At 32.6% G+C, this 20,030-nt stretch overlaps 2 protein-coding genes across 2 annotated transcripts; both read left to right on the top strand.

Annotated features, from left to right (window-relative positions):
* The first annotated feature begins 6,727 nt into the window (after positions 1 to 6,727).
* Positions 6,728 to 14,965, top strand: LOC111716337 (uncharacterized). Its single transcript, XM_023491774.1, has 7 exons — positions 6,728 to 7,355; positions 7,512 to 7,596; positions 8,258 to 8,357; positions 8,960 to 9,019; positions 10,720 to 10,806; positions 11,880 to 11,962; positions 14,779 to 14,965. Exons 1-7 carry the CDS (start codon positions 7,229 to 7,231, stop codon positions 14,963 to 14,965), a joined length of 729 nt encoding a protein of 242 aa, XP_023347542.1. The 5' UTR covers positions 6,728 to 7,228.
* Positions 14,966 to 15,301: 336 nt separating this feature from the next.
* Positions 15,302 to 18,463, top strand: LOC111716336 (uncharacterized). The gene is made up of 6 exons (XM_023491773.1): positions 15,302 to 15,319; positions 16,161 to 16,284; positions 16,540 to 16,594; positions 17,044 to 17,136; positions 17,739 to 17,800; positions 18,032 to 18,463. Exons 1-6 carry the CDS (start codon positions 15,302 to 15,304, stop codon positions 18,148 to 18,150), a joined length of 471 nt encoding a protein of 156 aa, XP_023347541.1. The 3' UTR covers positions 18,151 to 18,463.
* Positions 18,464 to 20,030: the final 1,567 nt, after the last annotated feature.

Below are 20,030 nucleotides of genomic sequence, written 5' to 3'. Positions count from 1 at the left end.
ATGTTTTGACAGCATACGGTTGTACTTAGTAAAACAAGAAAATTACAGTATACAAACAGAGTAAACTTGTCCGTCTTTACTGTTCATCTTGCGGGGACAGTATAGACACATCTTTACAGTCTTTTACCCTTTTCATAAAATAAACTCTAGCAGGCATAATAATATTATGGCTTTTGAAATTAGGTATTACAATGCTAATTCATAACAAAGACGATATCCTATTCGTCACTGAATTCCCATGTTTTTTGGGACACCCTGTAGTTTATGGCAGAAGTTGGCGTATACATACTACTAATTGCTAAGGCAAAAAAAAGAGGGGGGCCAGCCTGTTTAGGGTAAAGTCAAGTCACTCAAGTGTCTTTGGTAGAAAGAAGGCTCAAATTAACTACAAAATCTGTGTAATACTTTTAACAGACGAAAGTTACTAAAAATTGCACAATTTTTTTTGCTTTTTATAACTTTGTTGTTTTACTACTTTTCTTCCTAGGTTGATGCTGGTGAAATTCTGGATTTAGTTCGGAAACTGGCCGCTGTAATCTTGGTGGCAGTAGCAGTTCTTGTTCTTGTGCTGGCTATTTATTAAGCACATACATGTTTATTAGGGTTATTTTGATTCAACGTGATTTTTATTCTAAATCAAAATTTTATCTAAATCAAAATACATGTCATACAGTCATCGTAGCATATATCAAGACAATAAAGGCGACTTTCTATTTCGATGTTTTTTTATATCAAACATTTAAACAGGCTGGATACACAAAAACATGGAAATAAAGAGAAACTGCTTCTCTTTAGTTACCTGTAAGCTTGTAAATCGAAATAATCACAATAAACACAAATTTAAATAAAAAAGTCGTCTTCATTGTATTGATTTAATCACCATGTCACTGTATTATATGTCAAACTTGTAAGATTCCTATTAAATTTCAACAACACACAATTGTATTTTAATGAAATAAATTATATGTTTGTTGACAATAGAAGAGAAAAGGGGTTACTTCCATATTTTAACAGGGGAGGGGGAGGGGGTATTTCAGAATAAAATTCTTATTTACAAGACATTATTATTCTTGTATCAAGGTTGTATAATACACCTCTGCTTTATGTTTAAGATAATAAAGTCATTGTTACTGTTTTTGCCACGCAAATTTTCCCTTTTTCTAGTCTCGCTTATACAGTACAGGGTGTCCAATAAACATGGGAATTCAGTGACGAATTCGAATAATTCTTATATTTAGTATAATAATACCTACTGAGAAAGAGTTTCGTCTGCTAAGTTCACATTTTGTTTGTTTATGCTTTGACTGCATACGGTTGTACTATTGCAGAGAAAACTTGTCCGTCTTCACTGTTCATCTTGCGGAGACATTATAGACACATCTTTACAGTCTTTTACCCTTTTCATAAAATAAACTCTAGCAGACATAATAATATTATGGCTTTTGAAATTAGGTATTACAATGCTCATTCATAATAAAGACGATATCGAATTCGCCACTGAATTCCTATGTTTTTTGGGACACCCTGTATAATAAGCCGGGTTACAAATGTTTATAAAATTATAAATTCCAGGGCCTGATATTCCCTATGTATATAAATTGGTTGATCCAGGGCCCACACTGCGCGCTACCAGCACGCACACTTTACTCAGTCTGTGAGTATACTTGTGCACAGTTGGTGCCTGGGATAGTGCGCGCGCGTAAAGTGATAAAACCTTGTTTTTACGAATCCTACATTCAGAAATAGTGAATATTGAAAACGAAAGTTAAGATTTCAAATTGTTAACTCACATTTAATAATGTATCTAGTATTTACACAGTACAATCTAAAGTTGAAATATGAGATTTCATATTGTTAGATACATATCATTATTTACACACATACATCCTTAAGAAACCACTTACATACACATTTATTGCAAACTATTTACATCAAACTTGTGTTTTCAAAATGAGATATTGTGTCCCTTATACAGGGATGGGTATTGGTAAAAAACTATAAAAATAATTTTTTTCTTTTTGAATTTTTAATTTCTGACAAACCATAGATAACTTAAAACAAATAGTTAACTAACTAAGTGTTTTCAAACGATCACTTCGTTTTTAATTTGTAAAAACTATCTCTAAATCTTTTTTTCATTTCCAAAACGATCGTATTTCAAACGATTGTTTTGTTTGCAGTTATTTTTCCTCTTAAAAAACGATAAAAGTGGATTTTCAAAAGAGTAATATTTTCTCATCCCTGCCCGCATGTGTATTATATCTATCAAACATGATATCGATTTCAAATAAATATCACTCTAACCTTTTAGTCTTTTTCTATATAAATAGTAGATATGTTATGCAACGAACCATTTTTCACTTTTCAGTTCAGTTCTACATATTACAAAGTGACAAAAAAGGTGAAAGTTTACTGACTACGTTAAACTTTTTCCAAACTTTGTAGTTCATTTGAAAAAAGTCCACAACACCAAAAATAATTTTTAAAAAAACTTCAAATCATCGACTTTTTAAATGAATAAAAGTCAAGAAGTTAAAAAATAAAGCAAAAAGGATAAGAACTAGGGGGTGGGGGGTTACCAATTAATCTGTTTTCAGCTGTACATGCGGTGGCGCAACTAGCACTTTTGTGAGGGGGGGTGGAGAAATTAGATTTTGAGTTGTTGGGTGGTGTGTGTTGGGGGGGGGGGGTTACAAGGGGGGTTAGCCCCCCCGGTCGAAAATTTGTTCAGAAAAAAAGCGCTGTTTTCAGGATTTTAAATAAAAAAACATTTTTTCATTGTTGAAGGGTTGGCTCTGTGCTCAATAAGATACCAAATTCTTATTATATCGATGGCATGTGTCTTTAAAAAAAATATACTTCCAACAGCTTTAAAATGAACGACATGAGTAAATTAATTAGACATGTACGCGAAGTGCCAAAACATGTCTGTTCTTCTAGTGTCTTTTCATGTATTTTTTAGTTTCCGTTAGTCCTTGGCTTAGTTATATTCACTATGTATATAAAGTCCCCTATTACAGTCAACGGCAGTTTTTTTTGTAATTCATCCGCTAGTTATATCCACTATATAGTCCTTTAACCCTGAACAGGCTGGGGGGGGGAGTTTGACCCCCCCTCTAGTCTTTTTGCCCTGCCACTCACATTTTTGACACTATCACCGTGAAATCTTTTTAACTTAAAATGAAAAGATTTTTAAAGGTTTTTTCTAATTTTTTTTATTGCATAGGGTAGGGTACAGGGCGGTAAAAAGTCCGGTCTGTGTTGAAAAAAAAATCTACAATTGCCCTAACTTTTTTTCTGGCTAAAGCTACAGATCTAAAAACTATATTTTTGAAAAGCCCTTAACAATGTATGTAGAAACAACTTTGATATTTGTTTAAAACAAAAAAAAATATTTTGACATTTTTTTACCTTTTTTTGGCATTTTTTCAGCCCTCCCTAGCACCCAAACTATAAAAGTTATCGGTCTAATTTTTTTTAAAGAGCTGACCTTGAAAACTTCGGCTATGATCATGCATTTCAATCCATATACCTAATCTCTAAGACCTTTTTTTAGGGGGTGGGGCGTGGGACGCCCCCCAAGCTATACATAGCTACAGACTCCCCAGCCTTTATAGGGTTAATGGCTGGTCTGAACAGTCCTTGGTAGTAAGTAGTTTCTGGCAGTATTTGACTATATTTTGTCGGTCCATAATCCACAATAGTCTTTCTGATCGAAGTACCTCTGTCCTTGTTTGCCAGTAAGGGACTTATCCCTGTTTTCCTCTTATAGTCTGCAAAAGTTCTAATAGTCAGATATAATCCTTATCATATTTCCTGTTATTTAGGTTGTCAGGTTTTGTGTAACCTTAAATGATAAATGTATTGTAATGATAAGTAATAATTTATACGGTATCTATACATTTTTTTTGAAAGAAAAAAATGAGAATGCCTGACTTTCTTGAAGTAAAAAACAAGAAAATAATTAGTAATTCTATTTTAAATTCGATGGGCGATTCGCCAAAGATATTTTGTTTTTCTTAATTGGCAAAATTTGATTAAAGATGGTCTACAATCATGATCATGGAGTCCAGTGAGGGAAAAAATACGCTAAGGGGGGGGGGAGGCGAAACTCGGTTCGCCCCCCCCCCCTAGCTGCACCACTGTGTTTATGAGCAGATGTGTAAAAAAACAAAGTTCTTAAGAGTAATTGTCACAAGTATATAATAACCATATGGTTTAACTTAACAACCGAACTGATTCAATTAAATGGTAAATGAAAATTCTACTCTACCAGACGAAATTAGTTTTAGTAGGAAACCAAATTAACGTCTTGCTTATAAGTTTATAGAAAAAAATCAAAGGCATCTTGAACACTAATTGAAATAGAAATGAAACTCCAACTTGTTTGCTAATTTTTTTATTGTCCTTATTTGGTATTTGTTTACATAGTTTTTTGGTATCCAATAAAAACATCTTAATGGCTGAAAAGATTGAGCACCCATTTTCATATGACCCCATGCAGAAGGTTCATGACCTAAATTAAAAGATTGCAATCTTTTATAATTGTTTGAAATCCTGACATGCAAATTTCCCTGGATTTATCACAGATAAAAACTTTTAAACCTAAAAAAAAGGCATTATCTTCCACAGTATTGATCAGATAAAGGTTTCAAGGGTACCGTTGTGAATCCGACACTGACATATTTTTTCACGGAGGATCCCTTTAAGTTGGAGTCCTTAAACAAACAGAGTCATAACTTTACAAATAATTCTACCCTCTTGACTTAATTTATATACAAAATCTCTACAAGATAACGATTTGGTTCTAACATTTTTGAGACAATTTGTGACGAACTGAATTTTGGGAAATCATTATATTTTTGTTTAGATCATGACAAAGAAATTGATTACTCGTCACAACCTCAAATTTTCTAATCCAAATAATGGATTTGCAGCCTGGGATATTTCAAACTATTTTCTGCTAAATCAAATAGTTAATTTTTGAAATATGAAAGGTTTATGCCAACAGATTAAAATATTAAAGGACTATAAAATTAGAGTTTGGTAAGGATAATCGTTTCCTTAAAGGGACTGTTATAGTAATTTGAAGTGACTCCCCATTAAAAGATGGCAATGCCCGATTTACAATGGTACCCTAAAAAGCTTTATCTGAGCAAGTATGAATGGGAAAATTATCAGAAATAAACACTTTACGAGTCAGGAAAACAACGGTATCTTCCTTAATTTTGATCAGATTAAGGTTACAAGGGTATCGTTGTAAATCGGGCCTTGCCATGTTTTCATTTAGAGTCACTTGAAATTACGCTTGCAGTCCCTTTAATTTTCCTAAAATACCTTTTTTTCAATATGTCCTTAGATTTTTTTTAACATTTCGAGTATCTCTATCTATCTCATAATGTATTTACTCTAAGAAAGGCACCTACATCTTGATTTCTTTAATCTAAACCCAGCCTACTCTAATCCCATTCTAGACTTATTGTTGATAACTCATATTCATAACTTGATAACGCTCACATGAAACATTCATGATCACTCTCACGACATTTTGTTTTATTAGGTAATTTTAGAACTTATAAACTTAACTTAAGTTAATATATCTTAAAATGGTTCTTGATAAATAAAAAACATGAAAAAAATATTAAATCTAAGAATTCCAAAAAACGACTGATTTCGAAGGCCTTAGAATTTCGACAGAGGAATGGCTGTTTATTCGTGGGTATAGGTCGAACATATACGATGGGTTGGGGGGGGNGTTGGTAATGTTAAGAGGAAGTAAGGTTGGAAAATGGGCGTGAAATTGTGAAATTGTGAAATTGGCATTTAAGAAATTTTTAAAAGGTGGAAGGGTGGTAGTTTTAGCACAGGGTGTCAAAACAATTATTTCTCAAGCCTATATTTTTTTTACTGAGACATCATGTTCAGATCATAGAGAGGGAAGTGGTTAACTTAGAATATAAATAAAACGTGTAAAGTACAGTGATAACCAAAAAAATAATGGAATAGGAAGACGACATTGTGGCAATATTTGATTGTGTATTTTATGCCGTTACAAACTCATTACATTTACTACACACTAATTAAATCACCAATTTACTGAAATGGGTTTTTTTACACTTCACAATTGTTGTGTCTCATGTGATAATAAGACTTTTTAAGATTATAATTTGGTTCTAGAAGTCGACTTTCTAATTCAGAATTGTTCTGGATCTCACTGTAGGAACTTTATGAATTCTCATAATCTTCAACTAGATAATAGACAACAACGAATATTTAAATACAGATATGTCCATGGAGTATATTTAGATTTTAAAGGGGGAGTGCGAAACAAATGTTTCCTGGGTATTTTTATATTTTAAAGGGGGAGTGCGAAACAAATGTTTTCTGGGTATTTTAAGATTTTAAAGGGGGAGTTCGAAATAAATATTTCCTGGGTATTTTTATACTTTAAAGGGGGAGTGCGAAATATTTATCAGTCAACGTATTTTACAATAAAAAATAAAAAAATAAAAAATATTTTTAAAGATATCTTTTTCCTCCTTTTTCTGCAGATATTTTTCGATTGTGCATGATTCTAGATAATAATTAAGATCTTCAAGATATTTGTCAACTCCTAAAACTAATAGATAATGAATTTGATAAGATAACTGAATTTTCTTTATTTGAAAATTTGATAAAAATTTGTTGAAATGTCGAGTAATGACAAATCCTGGATATTTTCAGATAAAATGAGTTCAAGACAGAACATGTTGCTCAGCATCCTTTCTTATCAATTCAGCACACAATTTTTATAAAAAGTGAAGAATTTTAAAAATCGTGTTCCAAATTGAATGTGAAGGAAAAATAGTTTGAGAAAAATAAACATCCCGGAACCCACCTGTAAAGCATGGAAAGTGCAAATCATGCGCATTGTTAGATGTGAGAACTTATTGTTAATAGTATCCGTTATAATCTCATCCTTATCCATCTTCATCCCTCTACAATCTGATATATCTCTATCCAGTCTATCTGATAGAGATACACTTCAATATTGATAAACGATCTTTTCTAAAACTTAAATTGTAACGCTTAAAAAAAATCTTCCCTTGCTTAATTGGCAAAAAGCAATAAATTGCGCAATTAGCAAGACAATGTGGAAAATTTCTTAAACATAAAGGAGAAAAATGCGCCAACTTTCCAAAAAAGATGGCGCCAAATTTCTTGATATAAGTGATCAACGTGATCAAAGATGGCGTTGGTGAGCAGCTGTATCTGCTGTTCTCTTCTGACAGCAGCCATCATGTCCGGTATCATCTCCACGTTTATGTACGCTTTAATATTCTGTTTAGAAGTTTGGTGGATTATTGATGCTAAAGGTACAATTTTATAATCATAATTATCTCACGCAATTAAACGCAATGAAATAAAAACAAAAAAAGTGGCTTCTAAATTTGCATCAAATTCGTTATACAGTTGATAATATGGGAAAAGATTGAAAGATAATAATTAATATAATTTTAACAATTGTTTAGTCTCGCTGTCAGTTCCTGCGTATATCCTGGCTTGTGGATATTTTATCATGTTTGTTGTATCCATAACAATGCTGCTTGGTCTCAGGTATATCCAAATATTTCCTAGCCACCCCCCCTCTTCCTCTCCGGCCCTGTCCCCATGCAGTTTCATTTGTTTTTATAATGTGCTCTTATGCTCTTAATGAAAATCGAACATATATGTACAGAGAGAATCATAAAACTCTGGAATAGGAAGACGACTTTCAGGCTCAAGTTATATCTTTAATAGTCCAATGAACATGAACCACAGCAACTGTGCAGTGTGTATTTCCCCAACAGAGGGACGTTAAGTTTTGAATGAACTGTGTAGGATAGATAGGTTGGATCGGCTCAGGTAAAATAATTTGAAGTCCCTTGGAACAGTTAAATAAAATAACCACCCGCTTGATTGTAAACAAATTCGCGCATTTTCATCTTGAAAGACAGCAAAAACTACTTGTTAGGGAAATTTAAAATGTTACTTAACCACGGGAACCCTTGGTAAAGTTCCCTTAACTTCCCTGTAAAATAGTTGTAAAACATTATAACTTCTCTAGATGTTGATTTGAAATCTGATTAAAACTAAGATTATGTTTTGATGTAGATTTAAAATAATGTTTTGAGTTAGTATCATATTTACTCTTTCAACCATACTTCCTTTTCTTTCATACTTTCAACCTCATGAAATTAAAAAGGAATTTCTCTTCACTTAACCTTATCTATCATAGGACAAGGAGGACAAGGTTGCTTCTATGCTGGCTCCTGGTCCAAGTTCTCTATGTGTTCCCGGAGGCTGGTCTTGTACTCTTCATGTCTATATACCATTGGGTTGGTTTCATACTTTCATATTTATTTATTCATCCTTCCTTCCTGTAGGTTACATAGTTTCATATTCATTTATTCATCCTTCCTTCCTGTAGGTTACATAGTTTCATATTCATTTATTCATCCATCCTTATCTTTCCTGTAGGTTACATAGTTTCATATTCATTTATTCATTTATTCATTCATTCATACACCTATACATGGATTAATATTCTATGTTTCATCCTTTTATGCAATTTTATACTTATTTCATGCATATTCATTTAGTTATTCATCATTTAATTCATTCATTCATGGTTATATTATATCATTGGGCATGTATTGTATTCAATTATTTATCCTCTTTATAAATCATTGTGGTAGGTTTCATATTGATCTATTTTCTGAAAATATGATTGAATCAATTTTTCACTTCATTCATAGTTGAAAAAAAAAATATTTTAGTTGTTTGTATATTAAAAGGTTTGGTTTTAATTTATTTTATCAACGTTTTAGTTTTATTTAAAAGTTGTTGAAATTTATATTAATCGAGAATAGTTTATTTGTTTTAAACATATTTAAAATGAGCTTTTTCTAAAATGTTTTTTTTAAAATCTTATTTTCAGAATGGCGAGACGTTTGGTATAGTAGAACTAGCGCTATGGGCTACTAGAGTAATTTTTAACGTAAGTATAATTCTATAATTAGTTAAAACGAGCTGAATTACCCTAAAATACCTTTTTTCAATATGTCCCTAGATTTTTTTTAACATTTCGAGTATCTCTATCTATCTCATAATGTATTTACTCTAAGAAAGGCACCTACATCTTGATTTCTTTAATCTAAACCCAGCCTACTCTAATCCCATTCTAGACTTTATATTGTTGATAACTCATATTCATAACTTGATAACGCTCACATGAAACATTCATGATCACTCTCACGACATTTNAACAGACCAGATGGTATAAAATACTACAATATCTATGGTTAGAAACATATAAGAAATAAAGGGGTTTGCTGTAAATAGTACATCTGTATATAAAATCTATTCAAATCTATTCTAGCGTTTTATATCATTTCGAAATCTCATGTAAAGTTTGAACTTGTAAAAAAAAGCGAATTCGAGCGTTAAATAACATTTTCAAGTTTGAAATCTCAAAATTTTTATCATTTTTTCATTTCGTTCGTTCATCGTTCGTTCATCGTTCGTTCATCTTTCTTGAATCGTTAAAAATTATTGATCATTAGTTTTAAATATTATCGTTCATTTTCCATCTATTTCGTTCGTTTTATCACTAAACAATTGTTCAGTAAGTTTGTTCGTACAGTAAAATCTTTCTTCAAATAAAATAGTTCGTTCAGTATTTAAAATAGTCGTTCGTCCATGGTTCGTTTTTTTCTGAACGACACCATCGTTGACGAAATATTTTGTTCGTTCACAAAATCAATGCACATCTCTAGACCATTTTCGTCTAAAGTAACCCCCCCCCCCTTCCCCCAACGGTTTGTATGGACTTGATTGAAGCTATGAAATTATATATAACACAAGCGTCAAATAAATTAGAAGAGAGGGGGGGGGGCAGTCATGGGAGAATTAAGATGTAATGGATATGCACTTTCTATCTTCTTATATAATCAATACTCATTTAATATTTTTCATGTTCACTCAGCAGAAATTTACAAAATACAATTGTCAAAAATCAAATATGCCAAAATGAAAAAATGAAAAACTCTAAGAAATAGCTAATTTAAAGTTAATATTTTTAAAAATATTTGTTGCGTTTTTAGCTTCTATGTTTTATAAACCTCAGCATTAACATTTTTAAAAACTAGCTGGCCTTTACAGATTTAGATAATTTATCTTGAAATTTAAATTATTATCTAATAGTTTAAAGGGACTGTATGCGTAGTTTCAAGGCTACCTCCTCGAAAAGATATCAAAGTCCGAATCACAAGGGCACCCTTCAAACCTTTTCAATAATTTGAAAGAGATTGTCGTTTTCTTTCTAGATTTCATAGTATCTTATTCTGATAATTCATTCATTCTTGTTTTCCTGAGTAGAAATGCGCAAGTAATTTTTATGCAGTTCAACCCTAAATAAGCCGTACATCGAAAGAATTTATCATATGTCGTATTCTTTACTTTGTGATAATGGAATGTTGCAGAAATTTAGTTTTTTTTAATTAATAATTATGTGGAACTCATTAAAACTGTTCCCGAATATTCATGGCTATTTATTTATTTTCGCAAATACTGAAATTTACGTAATATAGTATAAAACCCATTGAAAAATTGTAAAGCCGACATTTGATAAATTCTTTCGATGTATGGCTCATTTAAGGTTTAACTGTAGAGAAGCCATATATTTAAAAAAATTTCTAGGTGTTTGGTATAGTCAGTGTACAGTCTCTGTGGAGCTACTGGAAAGATGAAAAATCAGTGTTTAGATCTCTTCAAGAATTGGGAAATGTAAGTTTTTTATTTTTGAAAAACAATTAAAAACATTTTTTTGTGAAAAAAATATGAAGTAAAAACTCAAAGTTTAGACTCACAGAAAAAATAATAGAAAATGTGATGATTTTGTTTTATTTTGTTTGATTTCGTCACAAAAAATTAGTTTTAAACTAAATAATTCCCAGGTTATTTTCCTTGGCTATAAGATAATTAAAATAGCATAAACTTGGTGTCTATCATAGGGAACATCTATATAATCAAACAAGGCATTCGTATATATATATATGTTGCGTATAGCCGGCCAAACGGCTGGACCAATTGGGTTGAAACTTTTTGTGAACATTTATGGGTGGCCAGGGGGGTGTTATAGGCTAAAGAAATCGAATTTTTTTTCAAAAATTTTTAAAATGTTTAAAAAAATTTTCTTTCCACGGGCAACGCTGGGCCCATATAAATTTCAAAAATTAGTTTTTCCTTGATATTCATTTGCTGAATTGACCCTTTATATTTCTTAAATTTTTGTGGAGCCAAAAAGTAAAAAACAAAAGTACCTCCCCTCTAACGTTTTTGGAAAACTTTTCAAAATAAAACAAGCCCTTCACTTCAAGATAAAGCTGGGCTTTGATACCTAGTGTCTGAGTCCTCAGACATACTGCCTGAATGCCTTATTTTACGTATCTATGTTTATACCATATTCAAGTCATTGGATTCATTTTAAAGCTCTCTAAAAGCCATTAAAAAAGAAAGCAGATTACGCCGAATGAAATTTTGCATAAATTTTTGCATTAATTTGGCTAAAATTTTAGAGGTTTATTATTCTTAATTTTGCACAAGCTCGTGTTTCACTGGCCATTGGTTTTTGGTTGAGGGAAAGGATGAAAGGATGAATAAATGATAAAAGAAGGATGAATAAATGATAAAAGAAAGGATGATAAAAGGCTGAAAGGATGAAAGGAGGAATAAATGATAAAAGAAAGGATGATAAAAGGATGAAAGGATGAAAGGATGAATGCATAAATAAATGATAAAAGGCAGGATGAATGGATAGGTGGATTGGTGGAAGGATGAATGAAAGGATGAATATTTAGACGAATGGCGGAGTGGTTGGGGGAGGTGTTGGAGAAAATGGTTTAGGAATCCCTGGCCAGCTGAAACTACGCGGAAGTTTAAGGTATTTTTTTTTTTTATTTGCAATTTTTAACAAAGCTGGACTATCTTGCTCTTCCCACCCTTTGTTTACAACTAATTTTACTTTTAAATTTTGACTTTGATAATATTTTTTTAAAACAATAACATTAATATCTGATCCACCAGATTTTCTTGATTTAAAATGAATGCTCAAGAATGATGATATTTTCCAATCCTTATCAGCAATGGGTCATGTAAATACCACAAAAAAAAATTTGATTCCCATGCACCCCCCCCCCCCTCCCACCAAGCTCTGGATTTGTTACTTTTGTAGTTGAAATATTCCATGAATGCTTTGATTTGATTAAACAACTGTGAAATTCTAGTATACTAATTAGTTACGCCATTGTAAACCTAGCGCTTTCAACTTTTCTGCTTTTAGATTTAAAATTTATCAAGAAAATTTCCTAGTTTTTATCAAAGGAAGTTTTACTAGTTTTTATCAAGAAAGTTTCACTAGTTTTATTTAAGGAAGTTTCATTAGTTTTTATCAAGGAAGTTTCACTAGTTTTTATCCAGGAAGTTTTACTAGTTTTTATCAAGGAAGTTTTGCTAGTTTTTATCAAGGAAGTTTCACTAGTTTTTATCCAGGAAGTTTCATTAGTTTTTATCCTTGAAGTTTCACTAGTTTTTATCCAGGAAGTTTCACTAGTTTTTATCCAGGAAGTTTCAATAGTTTTATCCAGGAAGTTTCACTAGTTTTTATCCAGGAAGATTCATTAATTTTTATCCAGGAAGTTTCACTAGTTTTTATCAAGGAAGTTTCACAGTTTTACTAATGTCGTCTTCGTTTTCCCTTTTTTTACTAAGGCCCACTGTATTTTTTAAATTTGTCGTCTTCGTTTCCACGTTTTTTGCGGACTGCTTTTTTATCTTTTTGAAATGTCGTCTGTATTTTTATTTACAAATATCGTCTTCGTGTTCCACTTTTTTCTGCGGACCACTGTATTTCAGAGAGACCCCACCCCCACCCTGGAAGTAGAATCTGACTGTAGTTGGGGTAGTTGGGTTTAACTACCCTCACTACCCCAACTACCGTGTGTTTTTAGAGTGACCCCACCCCCACCCTTGAAGTTTTTCTACTTTATCCTCCTTAAGACTCCAGTTATAGGAATTGATACGTCAATCAATTTTTAAGCCAAACTAATCAATAAGACATCCTGTTCATTCAATCTATTTAAACATATCAATCAAAGCAAACCCGGCGGAAGAATTTTAAATTATTGATCTATAGTGAGATCATTGTTTGGATTTCATGATTCGCTGGCTAACGACAGTTTTTGGTAATAAAAGCGCAACTATTGGTTTCGTGAAAGGAATGGTGGAGGCTAAAATTTTATGATTTATTTAGGGAATTATTTTTCACATTCTTTGAGTTTTTAGGAGAGACGGGGGAGGGGAGGTTAAAAACGGGAGTAAAAGGGGGGGGAGATACAAATTATAGAATTAAACAAGACTATAGTTTATATGCTTTTTAAATTTTTTGGCCCAATATATCCATAGACAGTTAACAAAAATTATAGACCACATTTTTAAAATCTCAAGAGTTTTTGGTTGTCTGGTCTATTTTGGGTTTATGTATGCATGCAAACATACGTAAAATATAATCTTTTTTACCATCTCCATTCTCCATTCTCCATTCTCTATTCTCTTTCCTCTGTTCTCTATTCTCTATTCTCTATTCTCTATTCTCTATTCTCTATTCTCTATTCTCTATTCTCTATTATCTATTTTCTATTCTCTATTCTCTATTCTCTATTATAGAACTAAAATAAAATATAAAGAATTGGCCTTGCATAGATTTAAATCTAAGATGGGCGTAATTTTTTTCCTTATTGGGCGTTTCCTCTTCCTCCCTATTCCATCTTCTTTGTTCAATGTTTTATGCATTTTAAAACGGTTGTTTGTTTGAAAATTCACAATAGACCCATCATCATATTATGATACAGTCGCCCTCGTATATATCAATACAATGAAGAAGACATTTGATTTCGATTTTTAATTTCCATCAAGCTTTCAAACAGCAGTGATACACATAAACCTGGCAACGAGAAAGCTGTCAACTAACAGCTTCTCCTTGTTTAGCTTGGTAGAAATCAAAACTTAAATAGAAAAGTCGTCATCATTGTATTGATACGAACACCGACCACTAGATGCTATATCATCAGACCTAGGATCACAACTTACACAGTCTTGTAATAAATATCGGGTCACATGATATTCTGTAAACTTGCAGTACACTGTACATTATTAATTATTTATGTTGTAAATTTCTACGTTGAACTGCGTTTCAAATGAATACGTAGCATGGTTAACTTAAACCCTTTTTATTACTACATTCAACCTAGCTTAATCATGTGATATGTATGAAGAATATCTTAAATTGCGAGTATTTCTGATTGTGCTGTAATACATGATTTGACTTAAATCATGTGATATAGATAATGACGTCAGAATTGCAATTACGCTTATTGATTTTACTTGTAACCTATAAACCTTAAATACAAATTAGGTAGAATCAGAACTCCGCTTTGATTACAGTGTAGAGTAAATGTACCTTGTTGAAAAAAGTCGGGTTGAGATCATACCTCAATAAAGGTAGAGATCGATTAAGGGATGGACGAATAGAAAGAAAAACAGGGATTAAGTTCCTTTCCTTCTACTGGCTGATTTAATGACTTTGCAACGAAAGACACAAGTTTATAGTTCTAAAGAATCATGAACGTTAGAAAACAGTTTAAAGTCAGTAAGGTCGTCTTTGAAGTCTCATTCTTTGTGGGTATCCCTGTATTTATTTAGATATCAGTCGGGAGGTTACAGTTCGTCCTACCCGCCTGACCAGCTGGGGTTCGTCAATAGATACGCAAATCAGCTCGGGTACGCGAACCCCGCATTTTCTGGAAGTTCGGCTCATATCCGCGGTGGACTCGCGGTCACAAAATACGGAGCTCAAGATTCTACACAATTATCAATGAAGTTTCACTAGTTTTTATCAAGATTCTACACAATTAGCGAGGTTTTTTTTAGTTTTATATTATGTGTCCCAATTACAGTTAATTTGTCCAATTATAATCAATGTTTCCCACTTATAATTAATGTGTCCAGCTCCCAATTCCCAATGTGTCCCAAGTCCTTATATGTGTTACTTAATTATAATTGTTGTGTATATATGTGAATCAAAGTTTTAAACAGATCATATTCAGCAAATCAAGGAACAAATCTGAAAATTAGGATAACCTAGAGGTGCCTAAAAATTTTAGGTACGCTTCTAACATGAAATATGATTCTTATTTATTCTTATTAGATTTAATTGATAGTATAAATGTTACGTCTGTATCACGTAACCAGAATTTCCACCAATGACACTGCAGTCTCTGGTAACGTTGCTTCATCTGTATCACATGACCAGAATGTCCAAAAAGATTCTAGTACAATAGAATTTGTACACTCTCAGTACAGCTGTATTCTGACGTCACAATTGTCAACTCAGTTCTTGTGTCCAACAAAATTATAAATAATTGTGATACTTTTAGATATAAGTGCTTATCTTACAGTTAAATAATATTAATTTTATGTGTTCTTTCTTTTCTGTTTTTACACTTATTTATTTAATTTTGGAAAACCTTTCAACTAATGTGAGAAAATATTGTTTTCCTTGTTATGTTGACACTTGTGACGTCGTGTATAATTTGTTCATATATCTGTTGCCACCTATTGTACTTGATAATCTATTTGAGAATGTCCATTTAGCATCTGGTAAAATAGCTCCGTCGGCCATTATTTTACGTACACATGAGTTTTATTTAACTTTGACACAATTGTATATCAATTTCTCGAGACAGGGAAGTCAAATCGAACAAATATTAGTCGCGATCAATCAACTCCTAAAATTTGCAGACTTCAACCTAAAACCCCTTTCATTTTACATTAATACAGTGATAACCAGAAAACTCTGGAATAGAAAGACGACTTTTAGACTGAAAGAATGACTTTAAATAGTCAAATAAACAAAATCACAATAATTGTTAAGTGTAAACAGACCCATTTCACTCAATAAGTGTCTAGTAAATCTGTTTGCTATGTAACAACATCAAATGCACTTAAATTTTTCTATAATGTCGTCTTCCTTTTCCACGGTTTTCTGGTTTTCACTGTAGTCCTTTTACTAAATATTTGTGTAGGGATATGGAAGAGATAACTATGGTCCAGAACTAGGCTTTAACCGATCTCACTCCCAGTTCGATTTACCTAGTTTCGGATTAGATCCTGATTCTCCAATATTTCTTCAACCAGGATACGGCCCAGGTAAAACTATCAACCCCCCCCTCACTTTTTTGGTTTCTCCCACCCACTTGTATATGTTTCCCTAAATATATGCTTTTCATGAACTCATGTATTCGTGTTCCCCCAACCCTCTGCTATAATTCCTTTATTCCCGTCTAATTCCGGCGATGCAGTTTACATTTAATTAATCTTCATGAATAAAGGGAGTGTTCGCGAAAATAGAAAGGCTGTCTTAAACACCCCTTTATAATCTTAATAAATTCACAATTTTTTTAGGTGGACTTCCGCTGAATATTTACAGGGGGAATTCGAGACGAGATCAACTTCTTAGGTTCGTATTTTTTCTTCATCCACCCTTTAAAGGGTCTGTACGCCAACTTTTAATTCCCCGTGTAAAGATTGCAATTGCCCGATTTAACTTGAAACCTGAACCTGTAAAAAATGTTTAAGATCTTGCCATTTTTCTGACTCTTAACGTGTTTTTTAATTTGATAATTTCTCCGTTGCTTTTTTGAAAGAAATGCGCAAGTCACTTTGCAGAAAAAACCGTAAATAAAATTAAACAATTTAAAGAAACCAAGATATGTGTAATTCATACTTGATCAGCTAAAGCTTTCAAGAGTACCGTTGTAAATCGGGCATTGCCATCTTAGCATGGAAGGTCATGTTTTTGTCCAGGGACTAAAAAATCTAAATTTTAGATATTTATCATTTATATGAATTTAATGAAAAGAATTTGGATTTTTATTATGAAATTTTGAAAAATATTTTTGTTGAAAGTGAAAGGATGGAATGGTATAAACCTCGAAGCTTGGGGAATCTAGCTGTAGATTTGGACACTTTTTCAATATGGTCTGGACAGTATGATAATAGGTAAGTTAATTTCTACAATAATAATTATTTTTATTTTACGTTTGTGTTAACCTTTTTTTTCCCTGGATATATGCATTTTTAGTAACTGAATCATATTTAATAAGTTATCATCATATCGACATAAAGGGACTGCAAGCGTATAATTTCAAGGTTCCCCCCATTTAAAGATGGGAGTACACGATTTACAACGGTACCCTTTAAAGCTTTGTCAGCTGAACTCAAGAATGCAAAAAAATATTAATGTTTTTTATAAATCCATGTTTGATTCCCACGGGTACCCTTGGAATATTTATCGGATCAAAACTATGAAAGATACCGCCCCTTTCCTCACTCGAAAAGTTTTCTGATTTCTGATATTTTCGCCATCGCTTCTTATAAGCAAGAAATGTGCAAGTTTCTTTTACAGGGAAACCGCAAATGAAAATAAACACTTGAAAGAAACAAAAACTTGGATTTCTAATTCATATTTCATCAGGCAAAGCTTTTGAGGGTGCCGTTGTAAATCGACCCTTACCATCTTTGCATACAAGGTTACTTGAAATTACACTTTCATTTTTTTTAAACTTCCGTAATAAGAATTTCTATTAAAATTATTATTTTAGACCTGATTTCGATGGATTTGACAGAAAATATAGGGCCGCAAGTATGGGCAATCTGAACATAGGTCAGTTCAAAGGACAGGACAGGACAGGACAGGTGACAGGACAGGACATGACAGGACAGGACATGAAAAAAACAGGACAGAAAAGGACAGAAAAGGACAGAACATGAAAAAACAGGACAGAAAAGGACAGGACAGAACAGGAAAGGACAGGATAGACCAGGAAAGGACAGGACACATCTGGCCATGAAAAAATAAATGATCGTTTTAAAAAACAATTATTATTTTTTTCAGGGTATTCTGGCGATTGGAGGGAGAGTCGTGGAGGAGGAGAAGTTGGAAGTAAACAATCTTTAGGACAGATTAGTGGGGTCAGTGATAACCCGGAGAAATACAGAGATATTGCACTGTAACTCTACCATACAGCTGACTACAGACTACAGAGACGTTTATGTACAATAACTAGACCTGGTTATCACAGAAATTCCTGTACAGTTGTACAGCTGGATGAAAGTTAAGAAATAGACGCTTTTAAAAAAAAGTGAGTTGTGTACAAATATCACAAAGATCAAATTGAGAATGCTAACAGAGACCTCTATTATTAACAGTTTAAAAGAGACACCAAGGGAAGGCTTTCCAGTTTCTAGTGATGAAAGCTTATGAACAGTATACACTGTATATGTATACTAAGAATTTTCAGGGGGGGGGGGGGTTTGAGGTTAACCGTGTACAGAGCCCCCCCCCCTCTAAAAAGAAAAAAATTAACCCCCATCTTTGGAAATAATCATGATTACGCCCCTGAGTGTTGGTAGCTCTTAACAAAGCTAACTCTCTACTAAAGAACAAAAATAGGATTTAGAAGTTTATAGTTTTAAAGTTATTAAATTTTAATTAATATGACATGTTTTAATGGTCTTTTATTGATTTAAAAGACTCCACTAATTTCCACATTAATGTTAAGTCAAGTAAGACCTGACTTGAAGTCACTATCTCAAAAATTGTTAAATATTCGTCATTACACATTAAAACCAAGATTTTAAAAAGCTACTACTGTATGGCGGAGACTCGTTTACTGCATAGCGGATGCTCTGTACTGTATAGCGGAGGCTCGTGCTTCATGGCAAATCTGGGTGTATCGGTCTGTATGTCAGGGGCTCATGATGGCCGGGCTTTCCCTACCTCCTCGAAGAGTTTTGTCCAATGGATTTACCGATTCTTTTAATTAGACTCAATTCTAAGGGAAATTATACCAAGGCTTGAACCTTTTTTTTTGAGGTCGGGTGGCTTATAGTTTTCCATCGACTTTTCCACCGAATTATTTAAATCGCGCGCGGTTTAACCATATGTACAGGGTGTCTCAATTAAGAAAGGATTTGGGTAACGATTTTGATATCGTCTTTGCAAATGACTTTTTTATTTAGTTTGGCGATGCTTAGTAAAATGAGAAATGGCCGTATACAGACACAGTAAAGTTGTTCCTCTTCACTGTTTATCTTGCAGAAATATTACACAAAAAAAGATTTTCATGGTTTACATAAAATAGACTCTATAAGCAACTTTATTTTGATCATTGCAGTTAGTTCACACAAGGCTAATTCTTAACAAGGATGATTTTGAATTCGTCTCTTAATTCCTATGTTTATTGGGACACACTGTAGTATATTCTTCTGATTTGATACTACAGGTGTTAAACATGCAATTAATGATACTTCTAGTTATGCCTGCTTGCTTGCTTTAATAGCCCTGTTATAATTAGAATAATTAGATGCGGGAGTCCCCCTCCATTCTCCTTCTCTCCTCACTTAACATATATTACAGGGTTACCCACAAAGGATGAGACTTCAGAGACGATATATTTATTCCAGATTCCCTGCAACTGTAATTTGCCAAATTTAGCCCAAGGATTGTCATTGTACTTGTGGATAACCCTGTACATACAGTGATTACCAGAAAACAATAGCATGAGAAAACGAAATTATAGTGTATTTAATGTTGTTACAATGCAAATAGTCTTACTAGACACCTTATCAAATCACTTATTTATTGAAATGTAAAATTCATTGATTCAAAGCCGTCTTTCTATTACAGAGTTAAAGCTATATAATATATATAGATGTTTTCTTCATCGTTATATGCGAAACAAAAACAATAAAATTAACATGTCATGTCATACATAATACATCATACATAATACATCATACATAATACATCATACATCATACATAATACATCATACATAATACATAATACATCATACATAATACATCATACATCATACATTCATGTATTTTTC

Source organism: Eurytemora carolleeae, unplaced genomic scaffold (assembly GCF_000591075.1).
Source record: "Eurytemora carolleeae unplaced genomic scaffold, Eaff_2.0 scaffold2024, whole genome shotgun sequence".
In the NCBI taxonomy this organism is placed as follows: domain Eukaryota; kingdom Metazoa; phylum Arthropoda; class Copepoda; order Calanoida; family Temoridae; genus Eurytemora; species Eurytemora carolleeae.
The sequence above is the reverse complement of the archived record's forward strand: the minus strand, read 5'-3'. Positions and strand labels throughout refer to the sequence as shown.

Bases quoted from the DNA above. Each gene is read 5' to 3' on its own strand.
- LOC111716337 (XM_023491774.1), top strand. From the start codon at position 7,229: ATGGCGTTGGTGAGCAGCTGTATCTGCTGTTCTCTTCTGACAGCAGCC. The intron at 7,356-7,511 runs GTACAATTTTAT...ACAATTGTTTAG, and splicing joins GTGGATTATTGATGCTAAAG to TCTCGCTGTCAGTTCCTGCG. The intron at 8,358-8,959 runs GTTGGTTTCATA...TCTTATTTTCAG, and splicing joins TCATGTCTATATACCATTGG to AATGGCGAGACGTTTGGTAT.
- LOC111716336 (XM_023491773.1), top strand. The intron at 16,595-17,043 runs GTTCGTATTTTT...TTTTGTTGAAAG, and splicing joins AGACGAGATCAACTTCTTAG to TGAAAGGATGGAATGGTATA. The intron at 17,801-18,031 runs GTCAGTTCAAAG...TATTTTTTTCAG, and splicing joins TATGGGCAATCTGAACATAG to GGTATTCTGGCGATTGGAGG.